The sequence below is a fragment of the Muscardinus avellanarius genome, assembly GCF_963383645.1.
Source record: "Muscardinus avellanarius genome assembly, chromosome: 13".
In the NCBI taxonomy this organism is placed as follows: domain Eukaryota; kingdom Metazoa; phylum Chordata; class Mammalia; order Rodentia; family Gliridae; genus Muscardinus; species Muscardinus avellanarius.
In genome coordinates, this window is record NC_137799.1 from 72,324,899 (window position 1) to 72,339,534 (window position 14,636).

The 14,636-nt window shown below is 45.3% G+C and overlaps 1 protein-coding gene across 2 annotated transcripts in view; it reads right to left on the reverse strand.

The window, feature by feature from the left end:
- KANK1 (KN motif and ankyrin repeat domains 1) overlaps positions 1-14,636 on the reverse strand; it is a gene marked incomplete at both ends in the record, with an annotated part of 69,577 nt that overhangs the window by 22,315 nt on the left and 32,626 nt on the right. For both annotated transcript variants that reach the window (XM_080708608.1, XM_080708607.1), the window contains one exon: positions 7,085-9,754. In XM_080708608.1, coding sequence (XP_080564734.1) covers positions 7,085-9,754 — 2,670 coding nt within the window. The remainder of the gene's footprint in view (positions 1-7,084; positions 9,755-14,636) is intronic.

Sequence of the window (14,636 nt, forward strand, 5' to 3'; positions counted from 1 at the left end):
AATAATAGAGGTGCTTCGAAAAGAACTCAGAGAGAGCCAAAAAGAGATAAAGGATGCAATTAATGAAGTAAAGGCCTCAATTCAAAGCACAAACAACCGATTAGACCACATGGAGAACAGAATCTCGCTCTTAGAAGATGAGCAATCCAAAAATGAATGCATAGTTTCTAATCTAGAAAAAAATATCCAACAGCAGGAATCTGACATTGAAGAAATATGGGCCCATCTTAAGAGAGCTAACCTAAGAATAATTGGAATAGAGGAGGGAAAAGAAAGTGATACCAAAGGGATCAACAATCTCTTCAAGGAAGTAATAGCAGAAAATTTTCCAAATATAGAGCAAGAGGTTGATACACAGATCCAGGAAACTTATAGAACTCCCTTTAGACAGGATTGGAGAAGAGGATCCCCACGCCATATAATTGTCAAAATGACCAATGTGGAAGCCAAGCAGAGAATCTTAAAGGCAACAAAAACAAAGGGCCAACTGACATTCAGAGGCAAACCAATTAGAATCACTCCAGACTTCCCAAACCAAGTCATGAGAGCCAGAAGGGCTTGGAGTAACATATTCCAAACTCTGAAAGAAAACAACTTCCAGCCAAAAATTTCCTATCCAGCAAAACTTTCTATCAAATTAGATGGAGAAATAAGAAGCTTCCATGACAAACAGAAACTGAAGGAATTTATGTCTTCAAAACCAGCGCTAGAGAAAATACTCAAAGAGATTAACTACAAAGAAGAAATAGGTAACACTCACCAGAACCAGAGAAACAAGAGTTTCCATCCAACAGACAACTAAGATTGGTTATCTGTGGAGATTCATTATTTATGTTAGTCTTTTACCTATCTCTAAGTTGTATTGTTTGCCTTTATTGTTGTTAATTTTTAGGATTTCTAGTTGGAATATTAATATACCTTCAGATATAGCATTTGGAAATATTTTATCCAATTCTATTAGTAACTTTTAACTCTGTTTACATTGTCTTTGGATATACAATATTTTCTTTTATTTTTTAGGGAGTTTGTATATTTTTCTGTTGCCTGTGCCATTGAAATCATATCCAAGAAATCACTGCCAATTTCAATGTTGTGAGGTTTTATGACCCAGATATTCTCCTAAAAGTTTATAGTCTTAAGATTTATATTTAAGTCTTTTATCTATTTTGAGTTAATACTTGTATATGGGATTAGGTAAAGGTCCAATTTTATTCTTTTCCATGTAATTATTATTTTTCAACAATATTTAGTTAAAAGATTATTATTTCCACCACCAAATGTTCGTGGAAACCTTGTCAAAAATAACTTGACAATACAGGGAAGAATTTAGCTCTAGGCTTGTATTTAACTCCAATGGTCTATATATCTGCCTTTAGAACAGTACTACACTGTTTCAATTATTGTAGCTTTATATGGTTTGAAATCAGAAAATATATATCTGCTAGCTTTGTTCTTTTTCAAGATCGTTTTGGGTATCTAGAATTCATATTCCATATTAGGATAGATTTTTTTCTGAAAAATAAATATATAAATATATGATAGTTTCACCTAAAAAAACAGAAAAAAATATGCTCTAGTAAGAAAGAAAGCAAAAAGAAATATTGAAATGCTATCTTTAAATCATCAAACGCTTGGTATCAGACAAATGAAACTGTTATGTGAGATTATCATTTTTAATTTTGGATAAATTGCTATAATACTAGATGTCAACCACTAAGCCAAGCATGGGAAGGAGGGATGGGGAGAGAATGGGGTGGGGATCGGGTGGGGGCTGACTGGGCGATGTGTGCATGTATGTCTACAAAAGTTTGTATCCCACTATGATGTATGAATACAGTGCACCAATAAAATAAAATTAAAAAAAAAAGAATAGGTAGGATTAAAATTTTCAATTTATTTTGGAAACAAATCATTTAGGTTATTTTTCTAGGGTATAAGCTAAGAATTCAAAAGAATCTAAAATAATTTTTCATAAAAGGGCTTCAGCATGACTTTACTCCTTTCGGCCTAAACATTTGCCTGAGGAACAGACAGGAGAGATTCTTCATAAAGTAGCACCTGGTATTTGGTGTCTGTTACTTTTCAGGGGGAGTGTGTGGCTTTGACAGTGGTTGGTCCCTTTTGTTTCCTGGCCGTCCTGTCAGAATTTCCACCTGAAGGCCGAGGAACGTGGTCACCAACATAAACAGCCAACTCAAACTGGAGACAGAAAGCTGAAATGTTGGGAGCCGTAAGATAATCATTTCTAGGTCCATTTTGATAGTTCCCAACTGCCATAAATATACCTGAAAGTAGGCACTCACTTAGAAACGTAAACGCTAGAGTGGGTTGAGAATCAAATTCTCCCTCTCCGCAACTCCACCCACATATAATTACACACCATCCCAAGACTTGACCCAGAAACCCAAGCTGACAGGCTGCATTAACTAAAGCTGGTTAAAACGTGCTCTGTGATTGTCCCATATAGCTAAGGTCCTCCGCTCCTCCCTGGAGCTCAGAGACCTTGATGGTGTGGAACTCCCCAACACTTTTTTTTTTTAAATTTTTTATTGGTGCATTATATTAATACATCATATTGGGGCAAAAAACTTGTGTGTACATACATGTACACATCACTGAGTTAATCCCTACCCAGTTCCCACCCCATTCCCTCCCCATCTCTCCCTCCCTTGTTTGGCTTAGTGGTTGACTTAGATTGTGTGTTTTAGAGATTTTCCTTCTCACCCCCCCCTTCTCTCCTCCTTTAGGTTGTCTTGTTTGAGTCACAAAAAATAAGAAATCAGATGCCTTCCCTAATATGTGAGAGCTAGGGAAAAATGGGTCATGGGAAGAACTCTAGATGAAAAAGGAAACCCCAACACTTTCACTGCATGCTATTTGGTACCTAAAGTACTGCCATAGGTGACAGCTTACATTTCTGGTGCGCAGGTCCCGGCCTCCTTTTCCAAGGCGTGTGTGTCTCTTTTGTTCTTGCAATGTCACACTTTGCATATAGTTGACATTTAATGGACACAAATAGAGAAGGGGATGGTGCAGACTTTCAACGTTTTACTGCAGTATAAAGGACCTGTCTGTCTCTCTATTACCTGGGCAGCCACTACCACAAGCCAGCAATCCTGACTTCAGGTAGTGAGCCCTCTACCACGCCAGGCCACTGTGTACCCCAGGGTCCAGAACACTAGGTTTGAATCATTCTGATGCTCTTGTGGCATTTTTAAAGTGACAAAAACCGCGTGCTATTTGAAAGAGGAGATGGATGAGTGCAAATGGTTTTCTGTAAAACCTTTACTTCCCTGCATTTGCTTTGGCTCATAATGCTCCCTACAGGATGAGAATGACTTCAAGTTCATAAATGTTTTAACAAACTCCAAACAACTAACAGTACAAATAGGAAAGCTGATTGTAAAGCAGCTCTTCTGTTTGCGTAGGAGAGGTATTTTTTCCTGCAAATCATGTGGCAGGTAGTTAAGTTTTGTTCATATTTCTGGGAGACAGTTCATATTTTTAGAATATTTGTAATTGTAAGTCATTTGTCTGGAATTTCTTATCTTCTCCTCCCTTTTTCAAAAAGAAAAAAAGGGAAAAATAACCCACTCCTCAATCAGTACAACCCAACTGATTCATAGAAAAATAAAAAATTACTTTCTAATGATTTTGGTGACAACAGAAACTTACTTCTTCCTAATTTTCCTTTCTTCCTTCCTTTTTTGTGTATGTATGTATGTGTGGTACTGAAAACTGAACCCAAGGGAGGTCTACCTCTCAGTTATACCCCCAGCCCAATTTTATTTTTTATTTTATTTTATTATTACCTTTTTTTTTTTTTGTAGTACTGGGGATTGAACCCAGGGACAGTGGACCTCTGGGCTAAATCCCCAACCCTATTTTTTATTCTTTATTTTGAAATAGGGTCTCACTAAGTTTCAGAACGCCTCACTAAGTAGCTGACTCTGGCCACAAACCTGTCTCAGCCTCCACATACTGGGATTACAGGTGTGCACCACCATGCCCGGCTTTTATTGTTTAGTTTGAAATGATGTCTTGCTGAGTTGCTAAGGGCCTCACTAAATTGCTGAAGCTGGTCTTGAACCTATGATCCTTCTGTCTCAGCCTCCCAAGTACTGGGATTATGAGCATGTACCCCCTCGGCTATATATTTCTTTTACCTTTGGTAAAACTGTTAGTTGAGGAGGCATACTAGTTGGGGGGGGGCAAAAGCTAGAATTATGAATATAAAAATTTAGATTAGACACAATAGACCATTTGTCAACTTTCGTTTGGCAGTTGTTCTATATCTGCACCGCCACTTCTGGAAATTCTCACACAGTAACTCTGACATCCAGCTTTTATTGAGCACTTAAAGCCTGGGCTGCAGACTACTCTAAATACACGACTCCCGTGACTCACAGAATCTTCATTACAACCCTGTGAGGGAACAAAGACAACTTGTCCTGGTGGCACAGAAAGAATCTGAGCCCAGACTGTCTGGCTTCAGAGCCCAAATTTAACTTCTTTAAAGAGTTAGGTTCATACAAGTGATTATCTGTATGCTCTCTGCAGTGGATGTCAAGCTCAAATTCCGTCGTGTTTTTCTGGGGAAAGAAAGTGTGAATGAGGGCCTGCCTATACCCCACTAGACCCTTCAGTACAGATATGGCTTGCGTGCTTTGTGTGAGCAATATTCCACACTGTAAAGTGTGCACGGCATTCCAGAGTACACACCTTCATTCTTCACAGCATGTAGGTGTTGAGAATCTTACCCATCAAGCTGCTTAATTTCAGCCCATACATGCAAACACCATCCTGTGGGTTAAGTACTTAACCTAATTCCATCCTCTTCAGAACATCGGGACAACACAGTTAAAATACAAATGTGATGTGAACTGCAGACATGCCTTAAAGTTGCTCTTGTGTGCTCTGAGAGGGAATGCCACTATGGCTGAGTAAGTGCTACTCCAAATATTATTCTTGTGTTCATGAATGCTGTGGGTCTCGGGTATTTTAGCTATTAATCAGGTGTTCATCTGCAGGGTCAGAGCCACAAAGTGACACGTGGGCTGTCAGTGCGCCTGGAAATACACCAAAACACACTGACACACAGCCAGACCCTGCCTCCCCCCCCACCCCGCACACAGAGGGCCACAGAAGTGACTCTGGTGTTACAGCTGGGTATTTCTAGCAAGAATGTGAAATAGAAACCCCAGTTTGGGGAAAGGAGAGAAGGGAGAAAAGCCGTGGAGAAAATGCTTTTCTGATCCTCTGAGCCATCTGTATCTGGAGGAATCTGAGAGTCCTATTCTGACTTTAACATCTGACATCATGATTTGTAAAAAGATGTGAAAGCAGACGGGCTGTCGGTTACCTAAGATTTTGCTTTGGTCCACATATCATTTTAATCCTGCTGATCCTAAAATGACTCCCCAGGACATTTGCTGGACTCCGGATTCTAAAACGTAGAAAACCCACACACCAGCTGTCATGCTCAATTTTTTTTTTCCAAAATAAATTATTTGTCCCAGAGCACAGATACTAAAAATGATTGTCATTCAGGTTTGAAAGTAGAAATCTAGGAAGATATAAAATGAATAAATTTCAGTCCATTTTAATCATTGCCCTTTCAGGCTTACAAAGGGAAGCAGGGGGACTGAAATTTTTGTGGATTGCTTATTAAAGTCTATATTGCACATGTTGGAAAAAAAATTTGAGGCACATTCTTCCCCAGGTCACACTGGTTTGTGAGAATGGCATGCCAGGTATGGAAGGTGGATAGGTGCTGCAGCTCCACGGCCAGAATGACGCTGTGCTTAGTTAGAGACACAGAGCACCCAGTGCCCAGGGAAGTCATTTTAGGGAGCTCGCAGGGAGATGCTCCAGGTCATAAAATCTCCCAGGGTAATTCCTCAATGACCAGCTTCAATGTAGAGAAAAGCAGAAGCTGCATGTGGCGGTATGCTCTAGTAACTCAGAGACTGACAGGAGGATCGCAGGTTTGAGGCCAGCTTCTGCAATTTAGCAAAACCACATTTGAAAATAAAAACCAAAATAGAACTGGGCTGTAGCTCAGATCTAGAATGCCTCTGGGTTCAAGTCTCAGTTCCCCCACCCCAAAAGAAAAACCAACCCCCCCCCAAATAAAACAGAGGTGAGCAGGAATTCCAAAGGATAAGGGAAAGACAAAAAATGTATGTCTCTATTAAAATGAGCAGTACCCCCCTCCTTCAGAGTTCTTGGTCAAGCCCCTTACCTCAAACAGCCCCACTTGTAACTACCATCACTCCCTGTCCCCATAACTCGAGTCGTCTTCACAGTGGCTCCCCCTCCTGACGCATGACACATCTCCTTGTGTTGCCTGGACCCGACCAGAATGTGTACGCTGTGGGGAAGCCGCTCACTGTGTGGGCTGGCCAGGCTCAGTCAGACCCACGCCCAGGCTTGAGGGGGAGCAGAGATGAAAAGAATGGAGAAAGTGTCCACCTGCTATAATAAAGCAGCATATACAGTCTCCGGGCCTTTGATTCTTGGTTTCCATTGTGTTTCTTACCATCCTAAAGCTTTCTTCATGGGTCCTAAAAATGGCTCCGTGGAGAAAAATGGGTTAAGAAAGAAAGAGAAAAATCCTTGCTGGGCATGGCAGCACACACCTGTAATCCCAGGGACTCTGTTTGGGGAAGCTGAGGCAGGAGGATGGCAAATTCAAGGCCAGTCTCCTCTGCACTTAGTTGCTATCAACAAAGAAAGAAAGAAAGAAAAAAAGAAAGAAAGAAAGAAAGAAAGAAAGAAAGAAAGAAAGAAAAGAAAGAAAAGAAAAGAAAAAAGAAAAAAGGCTGGGTGTAGCTCAGGGCAAAACATTTGCCTAGCACCAAGAAGGCCCTGGTTCAATACCCAGTGTGCCACTCAAAATCCTCATCTCTTGGGAAGACATTTTTCCCCATCCTTCCCTAGAGGCCAGGATTATACTTTGGACTTCCCAGCCTCCAGAACAATCCAAATAAACAATCCAAATCCAGTCTATGGAATTTAGTTGTAGCAACAGAAAACAGACTAAGATAAATCCTCATCCCAGGTCCCTTGCAGCGCCACCTACCTGTGATTTTATCCAGATTGCTTCTCTGGAATTCGGGGTTCCTGAGCTCTTCCGTGCCCGCAGACTTCATGACGGAATTGATGGAGGACAGGGTGCTGATGAGCTGAGAGTTGAGGGAGCCAATCTGTGAGTGAGGCTGCCCAAAGGCTTCTGCCAGCTCACTGTAGTTCTCCGCCAGCAGCGTCTGCTGTTCTGCCAGCAGTTTCTGGACACGCTCGATGTAGTGATCCAAGCCAGTTATCACTCCAGATGGAGCCTGGGGGTCCTCCAGGAGTTCCCCAACAGGCTCGTCCCCAACACCCACGCTCCTCCTGCCGCCTGTCAGCCCCACAGTCAACTGCGGAGGCCCACATGCTATGGTTCTCATTTTGAGACCAACCAGATAGTTGTCATGAATACTTATCTGCCCCACACCCGACTCTTTGGTCTTCACAGTGGATGGCCTGTCAAGCCCGGAGTGGCCAGAAAGCACCGTCCCAACCCCGAGGGACCGAGTCTTGGTGGAGGAGTTGACGTCCTTGACCCGGCCTTCTCCTATGGCCACTGTTCGTGTCTCCACAGCCTGGGTGCAGGTCTGCTTGTCCGAGGTGCTGAGGGAAGTGTTGGTGCATGAGTCCACAAGGGTGGCCGCTTCGGTGTTGGTGGACCCATCCGCCCGTTCCCACTCTGTACTGGTGTGCCGGTTTGTGGTCCACGGTGCCGCCATGACAGCAGCGTCCATCTGCTCTGTGGCCTCTGTGTTCACGCTCCGGGAGGTGTGCTCCTTGGGGAGACAGACCATCACATCCACAGAACAGTCTCCACAGCCAATGGACCGCACATCCTTGAGGTTCAAGTTTGTCTTGAGCAGCGTCAGGTCGCTTACGGACGCCTCTGTGTTGCTGCCCGTTTCACAGACGCTGACCTCCACACCCACGCTCTGGTCACGGGTCTCCACGAACCTCCCGGTGCAGCGGTCGTGCGTTTCCACCCTCTCCTTGACGACCCACCAGTTCATGGGCAGCTCGGGCCCCACCACTTGGTTCCTGCATTCAGGCTGGCAGGAGATGCCCACACTCCTCATCTGCACGGAGGTCCCGATGCACGCGTCCACCATGTCCATGTGACTGCCCACCGTCTGGTCTCTCATCTGCACCACCGCCTCCACGGACTTGCTGAACACCAGTGGCTGGGCCGTCGAGGCCTTGTCCACCTTCTTCCTGGATCCGGCAGCCTGTAGCTCCTGTTTTAGTCTTGTCATCTCCCGGTCATGGGTGGTTTCTTTCAGCTGCACTTCCAGGCGGTAGATCTTTTCCTTTAGGGCTTCGATGGTCTGCTGCTGCAGCTCAATTTCTCTGTCAGCTTCTGTGGTCACTCCGAGCATGGCCTCCGTCACGCTGACCCCACAGCTCTTTGTTTCTGTGACTGTCCCTACAGCTGCATCCTTGCTGGACCTGGAGGCCCTGTGGTACACAATGACTTCATTCATGTTCTCGTCGCCACCCACAGCCACGGACCGGCTCTCCCGGGGCGGGCACTGCCCGTTCTCCCTGAGCTCCGGGGAGGCCTCACAGCCACTGTCCTGGATCTTCCGCTCCAGGGCCTGCATGTCTGCGGTGAGCTGCCGGAACTCCTTTATCCTCTGCGTGCTCTGCTCCACGCTCTCCATCTCTCCCTCTTCATAATCAATGTACAGTTCCCCGCCGCCGGCCCGGGCCCGGGAGAGCTGTTCCAGCTGAGAGGCGTTTCCCGCGCTGTAGGAGCGCTTCCGGGCTCCGCAGACATCATTCTGGGAGGCGGCTCTCTGAGTTTTCAGCTTGGAGGCCAACTGCCGTTTCTCTTCTTGCAAGACGGAGATCTTTACCTGGAGCACAGGGATGGTTCTCACCTGCTCCTCCAGCTCTTTCAGGCGCTTCAGGGCGACGGCCATTTGCTCGCGGATATGCTGCAGGTGCATGGGGCTCACGTTGGTCACCGGGGTGGAGATCCCCGAGCTCAGGGGGCTGTGGCGGATGGAGCTGCCCATGGAGGAAGTGGTGGCAGCCGCGGGGGGATAGCTACCATAATCCCCGTTGCCTTGGTATCCATTCTGAAGCTGATGCATGGCCGGATTGTGGTTTCCAGAGCCCATGAAAGAGGAGAGGGAGCTTGTGGAGCCCATGCCTCCAAAACTGGCCAGCCTGGGTCTTCTGAACTCACCTGGTGCCACCTGCATGGCGACTCTCTCCTGTTCCAGTCGTCTCCGGGTCTCCATTAGCGTCTTGGTGACATGAAGGTTGTGCTTTGGGAGTTGTGGTGAGGGAGGGGGCAGCTGTCGATTTTCTGGGATGGAAAGAAAAGTGGGCAGGGGTTCCAGAGGGGCAGGTGGCCGTGGGACAGGAGTTGATGTAACGTGGCTCCTGGCTAGGAGGAAGCTGGGGCACTGCTTGCTGTCATCACTGTTGGAGGATGACAGGGACTCGGTGGAAGTCCACACACCTTGCTGGCCAGGTGTGGCCCTGGCGTCCGGGCATGGTACAGGTGGCTTCCGCCTCTTCTGGATGTTCAGTTTCTTGATGGTGTTTCCCTTCTGTATGTCGTCCACGTATTTGACGAAATCCAAGTCTAGTTGATAACCATAGGGCGTCTCCACAAAATAAGGGTCTTTCTGTTCCTTATCATGGTCTCCATTCAGAACATCATCTGCCTTTTCTAAGAGAGAGAAGAGGCTAGTATAAGTACCGTGTATTACACACAATATAAAAACTACTGCTTGTGTATGTTTCAGTGCAGCAGGTTGGTATAAATTTATTTATTTATTTTAGTGGTACTGGGGATGGAACCCAGGGGCATTCTAACTCTGAGCTATACCCCCAGCCCTGTTTTTTTTATTCTTTACCCCCAGCCCTGTTTTTTTTAATTCTTTATTTTGAAACAGGGTCTCACCGAGTTGCAAAGGTCCTCACTAAGTAGCTGAGGCTGTCCGCGAACCAAGATCCTCTTGTCTCGCCTCCCAAATGCTGGGATTACAACCATGCACCACTACGTCCGGCTTGGTTTGATTTTAAAATGAGCCAACAGACTTATGCTCTAACTCTGGATCTACAGCTTAGCTGGTGAGCAAATTACAAAATTTCTCTGAACTTCAGTTTACCCATTAGTAAAAATGGAAATACCAGTATCTAACTCATAGTGTTAAGCAGTATAATAGGACAATGATTTAATGAGCCAAGCACACAGTGAGGCCTTAGTATCTATTTTAAAATTTTTTGGTACTGGAGATGGAACCTAGAAGCACTTTAACTATAAGCTATCCACCCCCTCCACCCCCCGCCAGCTCCTTTTCTTATTTTGAAATGGTCTTACTACATTGCAAAGGGCCTCACTAAATAGTGACTGGCTTCAAACTTTTGATCTTCCTGTCTCAGCCTCCCAAGCAATGGGTTACAGGCCTGTGCCACCATTCCTGGCTAGTAAGTGCATTATTTTAAAAGAATGATCAAGAGAGGCTTAAAAACACTACGAAGTAGGTAATTTATTTGTCCTCTACAGTCCTTTGAAGTGAGAAGGATAGACATTAAGATTCCTATTTTGCAAGGTGTTATCTGAGGCACATACAGGTAAAAGCCAACAGACGAGGACAGCATAGATTCAGGAGGCCAGGGGTCAGCACATCCACTGTCTTCTCCTCTGCAGGCTGGGCGGCCTTTCTAACTGTGGCCAAGAGCCACCCTGTACTTCACCACTGCTGTCAGGTGCTATGTGCTCTGTCTCTCTAGAAAGCTGGGCCACAGGACATGGAGTGATTACCTGTGATAGCATGGGTATATGGACCCAGTCAGAGGACAGACTCCAACTCTATTCTGTGTCTCCCTCTTCTCTCCCTCCTTAAAAAACAAACAAAGGCAGGCGTAGTGGCTGACACTTTTAATCCCAGTACTTGAGAGGCTGAGACAGAAGGATTGCAGGTTCGAGGTCAGCCTCAGCTACTTAGTGAGGACCTCTGCAACTTAGTGAGACTCTGTCTCAAAATAAAAGAATAAAGTAGGGCTGGGAGTGCAGCTCAGAGGTAGAATGCCCCTGGGTTCTATCCTTAGTACCACAAACAAATACCCTCTTCCAACTAGAAGAAAGTTTCCTTCACTTTTTTTGATAAAACACTCATTTACTCTAAGAATATATATTATTTTCTATGACCAGTGTGAACAGATGCAAAGGAAAATGAAAATAAGAGTGAACCCATACTCCAAGCATGGGATCATGTGGCACTCGGTAAAAGCTACTTCTGGCTAAACCAAACATTTAAAAAAGGAAACAGGAACCTTTCAAAGCACAGACCTCACTGCTGACCTGAGCCATGCATTTCAAATTTAAAAGCAAGGCCGTTTTTGTTTGTTTAAACTGCAGGATTAAGTAATGTGTTTTCCTAGAGTCATATTAAGAAGCCCTGCATTTTCAAAGCTATGGAAAAGACCCCAAAGTAGAAAGCGAAAATGTAAGTCATCTGCACCCCTGCCCTGTGCTGGGTGTACACCCCCACCTGACCCTGTCAAGGGTGAAGGACTTCCAACCAACCCAGTTCTCCAGCCTGCCCTCCCAGCCCCCAACACTGCCGAGCATTACAGCTGGGAGCGTGCTGTTCTGCATGACCCATTTGTCTTCTAAAACACTGGAAAGAAAAACACAGAGAGATTGCCAGGCAGAGGAATAAGAGGAGACATATTCTTCGTGTCTCAATTTAAAGCCAATATTAAACTGCTCTGACTCTAGCAGGTAGGCACTAGATTTCTTTCTAAAGCAAGTAGAGGATGAACTCTCTCTGAAAGAAGTGCTCAGCACCATGAGTTCTAGCTGAAGCGGATCAGAGCACTGGTGCCTGGAAACTTGTGCTCATGTTAACAGAGGCATCTTTTGGTTTTTCTTTCCTAACTTTCAACTCTACGCGAAGAATGCGCTCACTCAAAATATGCGGCCCGACCTGTTTCCAGAGCTGTCTGAAATTCTGTAAGCAAAGAGAAAAGCCAGGGTCTGGTGTTAGCCGGCAGATGGATCTTGCTGACCCGGGAGAGCAGGCTGATAGTATGTGTGTGTGTGTGAGCAGCGATTCTGCAAGGGACCCTCCAGACCCTGAGGGGCTAAATATACCCCGCAGCCCTCCCAGTGAAGGCCCCCTCGCTGGGCACTCACCTGCAGTGGCCAGCACACCAGCTCCCCAGCTCCCTAGCTCCCAGGCAGGCAGCACACCGGCCCAGGCTTGGCCACCCTCGTTTTCTCACCCCATAAGGAAAAGACTTTCAACCTTCGCGTCTGCTTAGCCCGGCCACGCACAAATACCATAGGCCAGCTTTTCACCAATGAAGTCTCCGCGGGCTCCGGCGCCACCGCCCCCAGCACACGCAGCTGTTCGGCATTCCCAGTTTTCTTAATGAAAACAGGAAACCGGCGTCTTCTGAAAATGTGTGTGCTTCATTCCAGCTTTGCCAGGAGTACAAAAAAAGTCAGCGATGTAAGCATCTCCACAGAGAGGCTCTGTCTTTCCTGTGCCAGCCGCCTCTCCATGAAAGAGCCTGTGTTATGGAGTGCAAACCTGGCAGCCTGAGCCTGGTCACCTGAGGGGGGCAGAGCCACAATCAGCCACTGTCTCCCGGGTTCTGAGAGCAAGAGCCGGCGGCAGGCACTGCAGTGCAGTTCCGCTCCTCCAAGGGCCGAGCACTTACCCTGCCACGCTGACCTCTGCTGAGCCCTTGCCACTCAAGAAAGTTTCTTTAAACATTTTCAGATAATAGCCAGGGGAGGTGGCGCACGTTTGTAAATCCCAGGAACTGGGGGACGGAGACGGGAGGATTGCAGATTCACAGCCAGCCTCAGCTACTTGGTGAGGTCTCCCACAACTTAGTGAGACCCTGTTTCAAAATAAAAAATAAAACAGGGCTGGGGGCTGGAGGTAGAACTCAGAGGTAGGACGCTCCTGGGTTCAATCCCCAGTACTGCCAACAAACAAACAAACAAACAAAACAAAACAAAACAAATAAAACAAGATATTTTGATATTTTTCAGGCTGGGGATGAAGCTCATGGTAGAGTGCAAGGACCTAGGTTTAAGCCTAATTGTTAAGACAAATAAAACAGGTTTTCTAGTTATAAAATAGTACATGTTTGTGTTTTTTAAAAAAGTCATATTACAGACTTTTTTTTTGGTTATACTGGGGATTGAACCCAGGGACATTCTACCTCTGAATAAGACCTTGAAACAAGGTCTTACTAAATTGCAGAGGGCCTTATTAAATTGCTGAGGCTGGCTGAGAATCTACGATCCTTCTGTTTCAGCCTCCCAAGTACTAGGATTACAAGTGTCCACCACACTTAGATTATACAAACCATTTAAGGAAGAAAATGCACTCGTATCTCAAGTGTCAAGAGTTGATATTTTGGCATTCACGGCTCCAAGGGTTTTTTTGGTGTATTTCTTGTCTGGCAGACATTTTTCCTTTCTTTTTTGGTATTGGAGATTGAACCCAAGGTGCTCTACCATTGAACATCTCCTTTATTTTGAGACAGGGCCTCGCTGAGTGTGAACTTGTGGTCTTCCTGCCTCTGCCTCCTGAGCTGCTAGGATTGCCAGCGTGCACCACTGTGCCTGCCTTTTCTATTTCTTAACATAGCTGCTTTTCTCCTGGCAGCATTATCAATGGAAAGGCGAACTGATTCAGTGTTAGGATCTAGAACACAGCAAATCACATCACGTTTTTCAGCCAACATCAAGCGACCCATTTCAGTTATCTTTGAATTTCAACCTTGTAGAAATCACCAAAGGCCTAGATTATGCCAAATTATTCCCAATGGCCTTTGGACTTTACCTCCGGGAATCAGGAGAGGTTAGAATTTAACCAGATCAGGCATGATAATTTCCCAATACTGCTTAACTTGGGCTAACCAATGGCCTTGGAATCCAGGCTTCGTTCTCCAGCAACTAAAAAAGTGAGCATACTCTCAAGGTACTGTTTGTGTGCACAATTGTTCACAAAACCTCCAGTTATTCTACAATGAAAAACAATGCCGCTGGATATCTCTGGGTAATCCCATTTTTTTCTAGTGTATCTTCGTATGCATTAATGTCAATATGGCACCTATGGGATTTATTTCCCAACATTTTGTTAAATATGTATGTCTTATCCTTCCGTATCAGACTGTAGGCATTTTTTTTTGTGTGTGTGTGTGGTCCCGGGTATGAAACCCAGGGGCATTCTACCTCTGAGCTACACCCCCAGCCCTCTTTTTTATTTTTTATTTTATAACTCTCTGAGTTGCAAAGGGCCTCACTAAGTAGCTGGGGCTGTCTGTGGACGGCGAACTTCCAGTCTCAGTCTCCCGAATGCTGGGATTACAAGTGTGCGCCACCACGCCCAGAAGACTATAGGCATTCTGAGAGCAAAAAATTTAATTTTTTCCCCCTGCAGCACTGAGGATTGGACCTACGGCACATGCTAGGCAAGTGTTCTACCACTGAGCTACACCTCAGCCCCAACAAATATATTTTTTTCTTTTTTCTTTTGGCATTGGGGATGAACCCAGGAACATTCTACCTTGGAGCTACA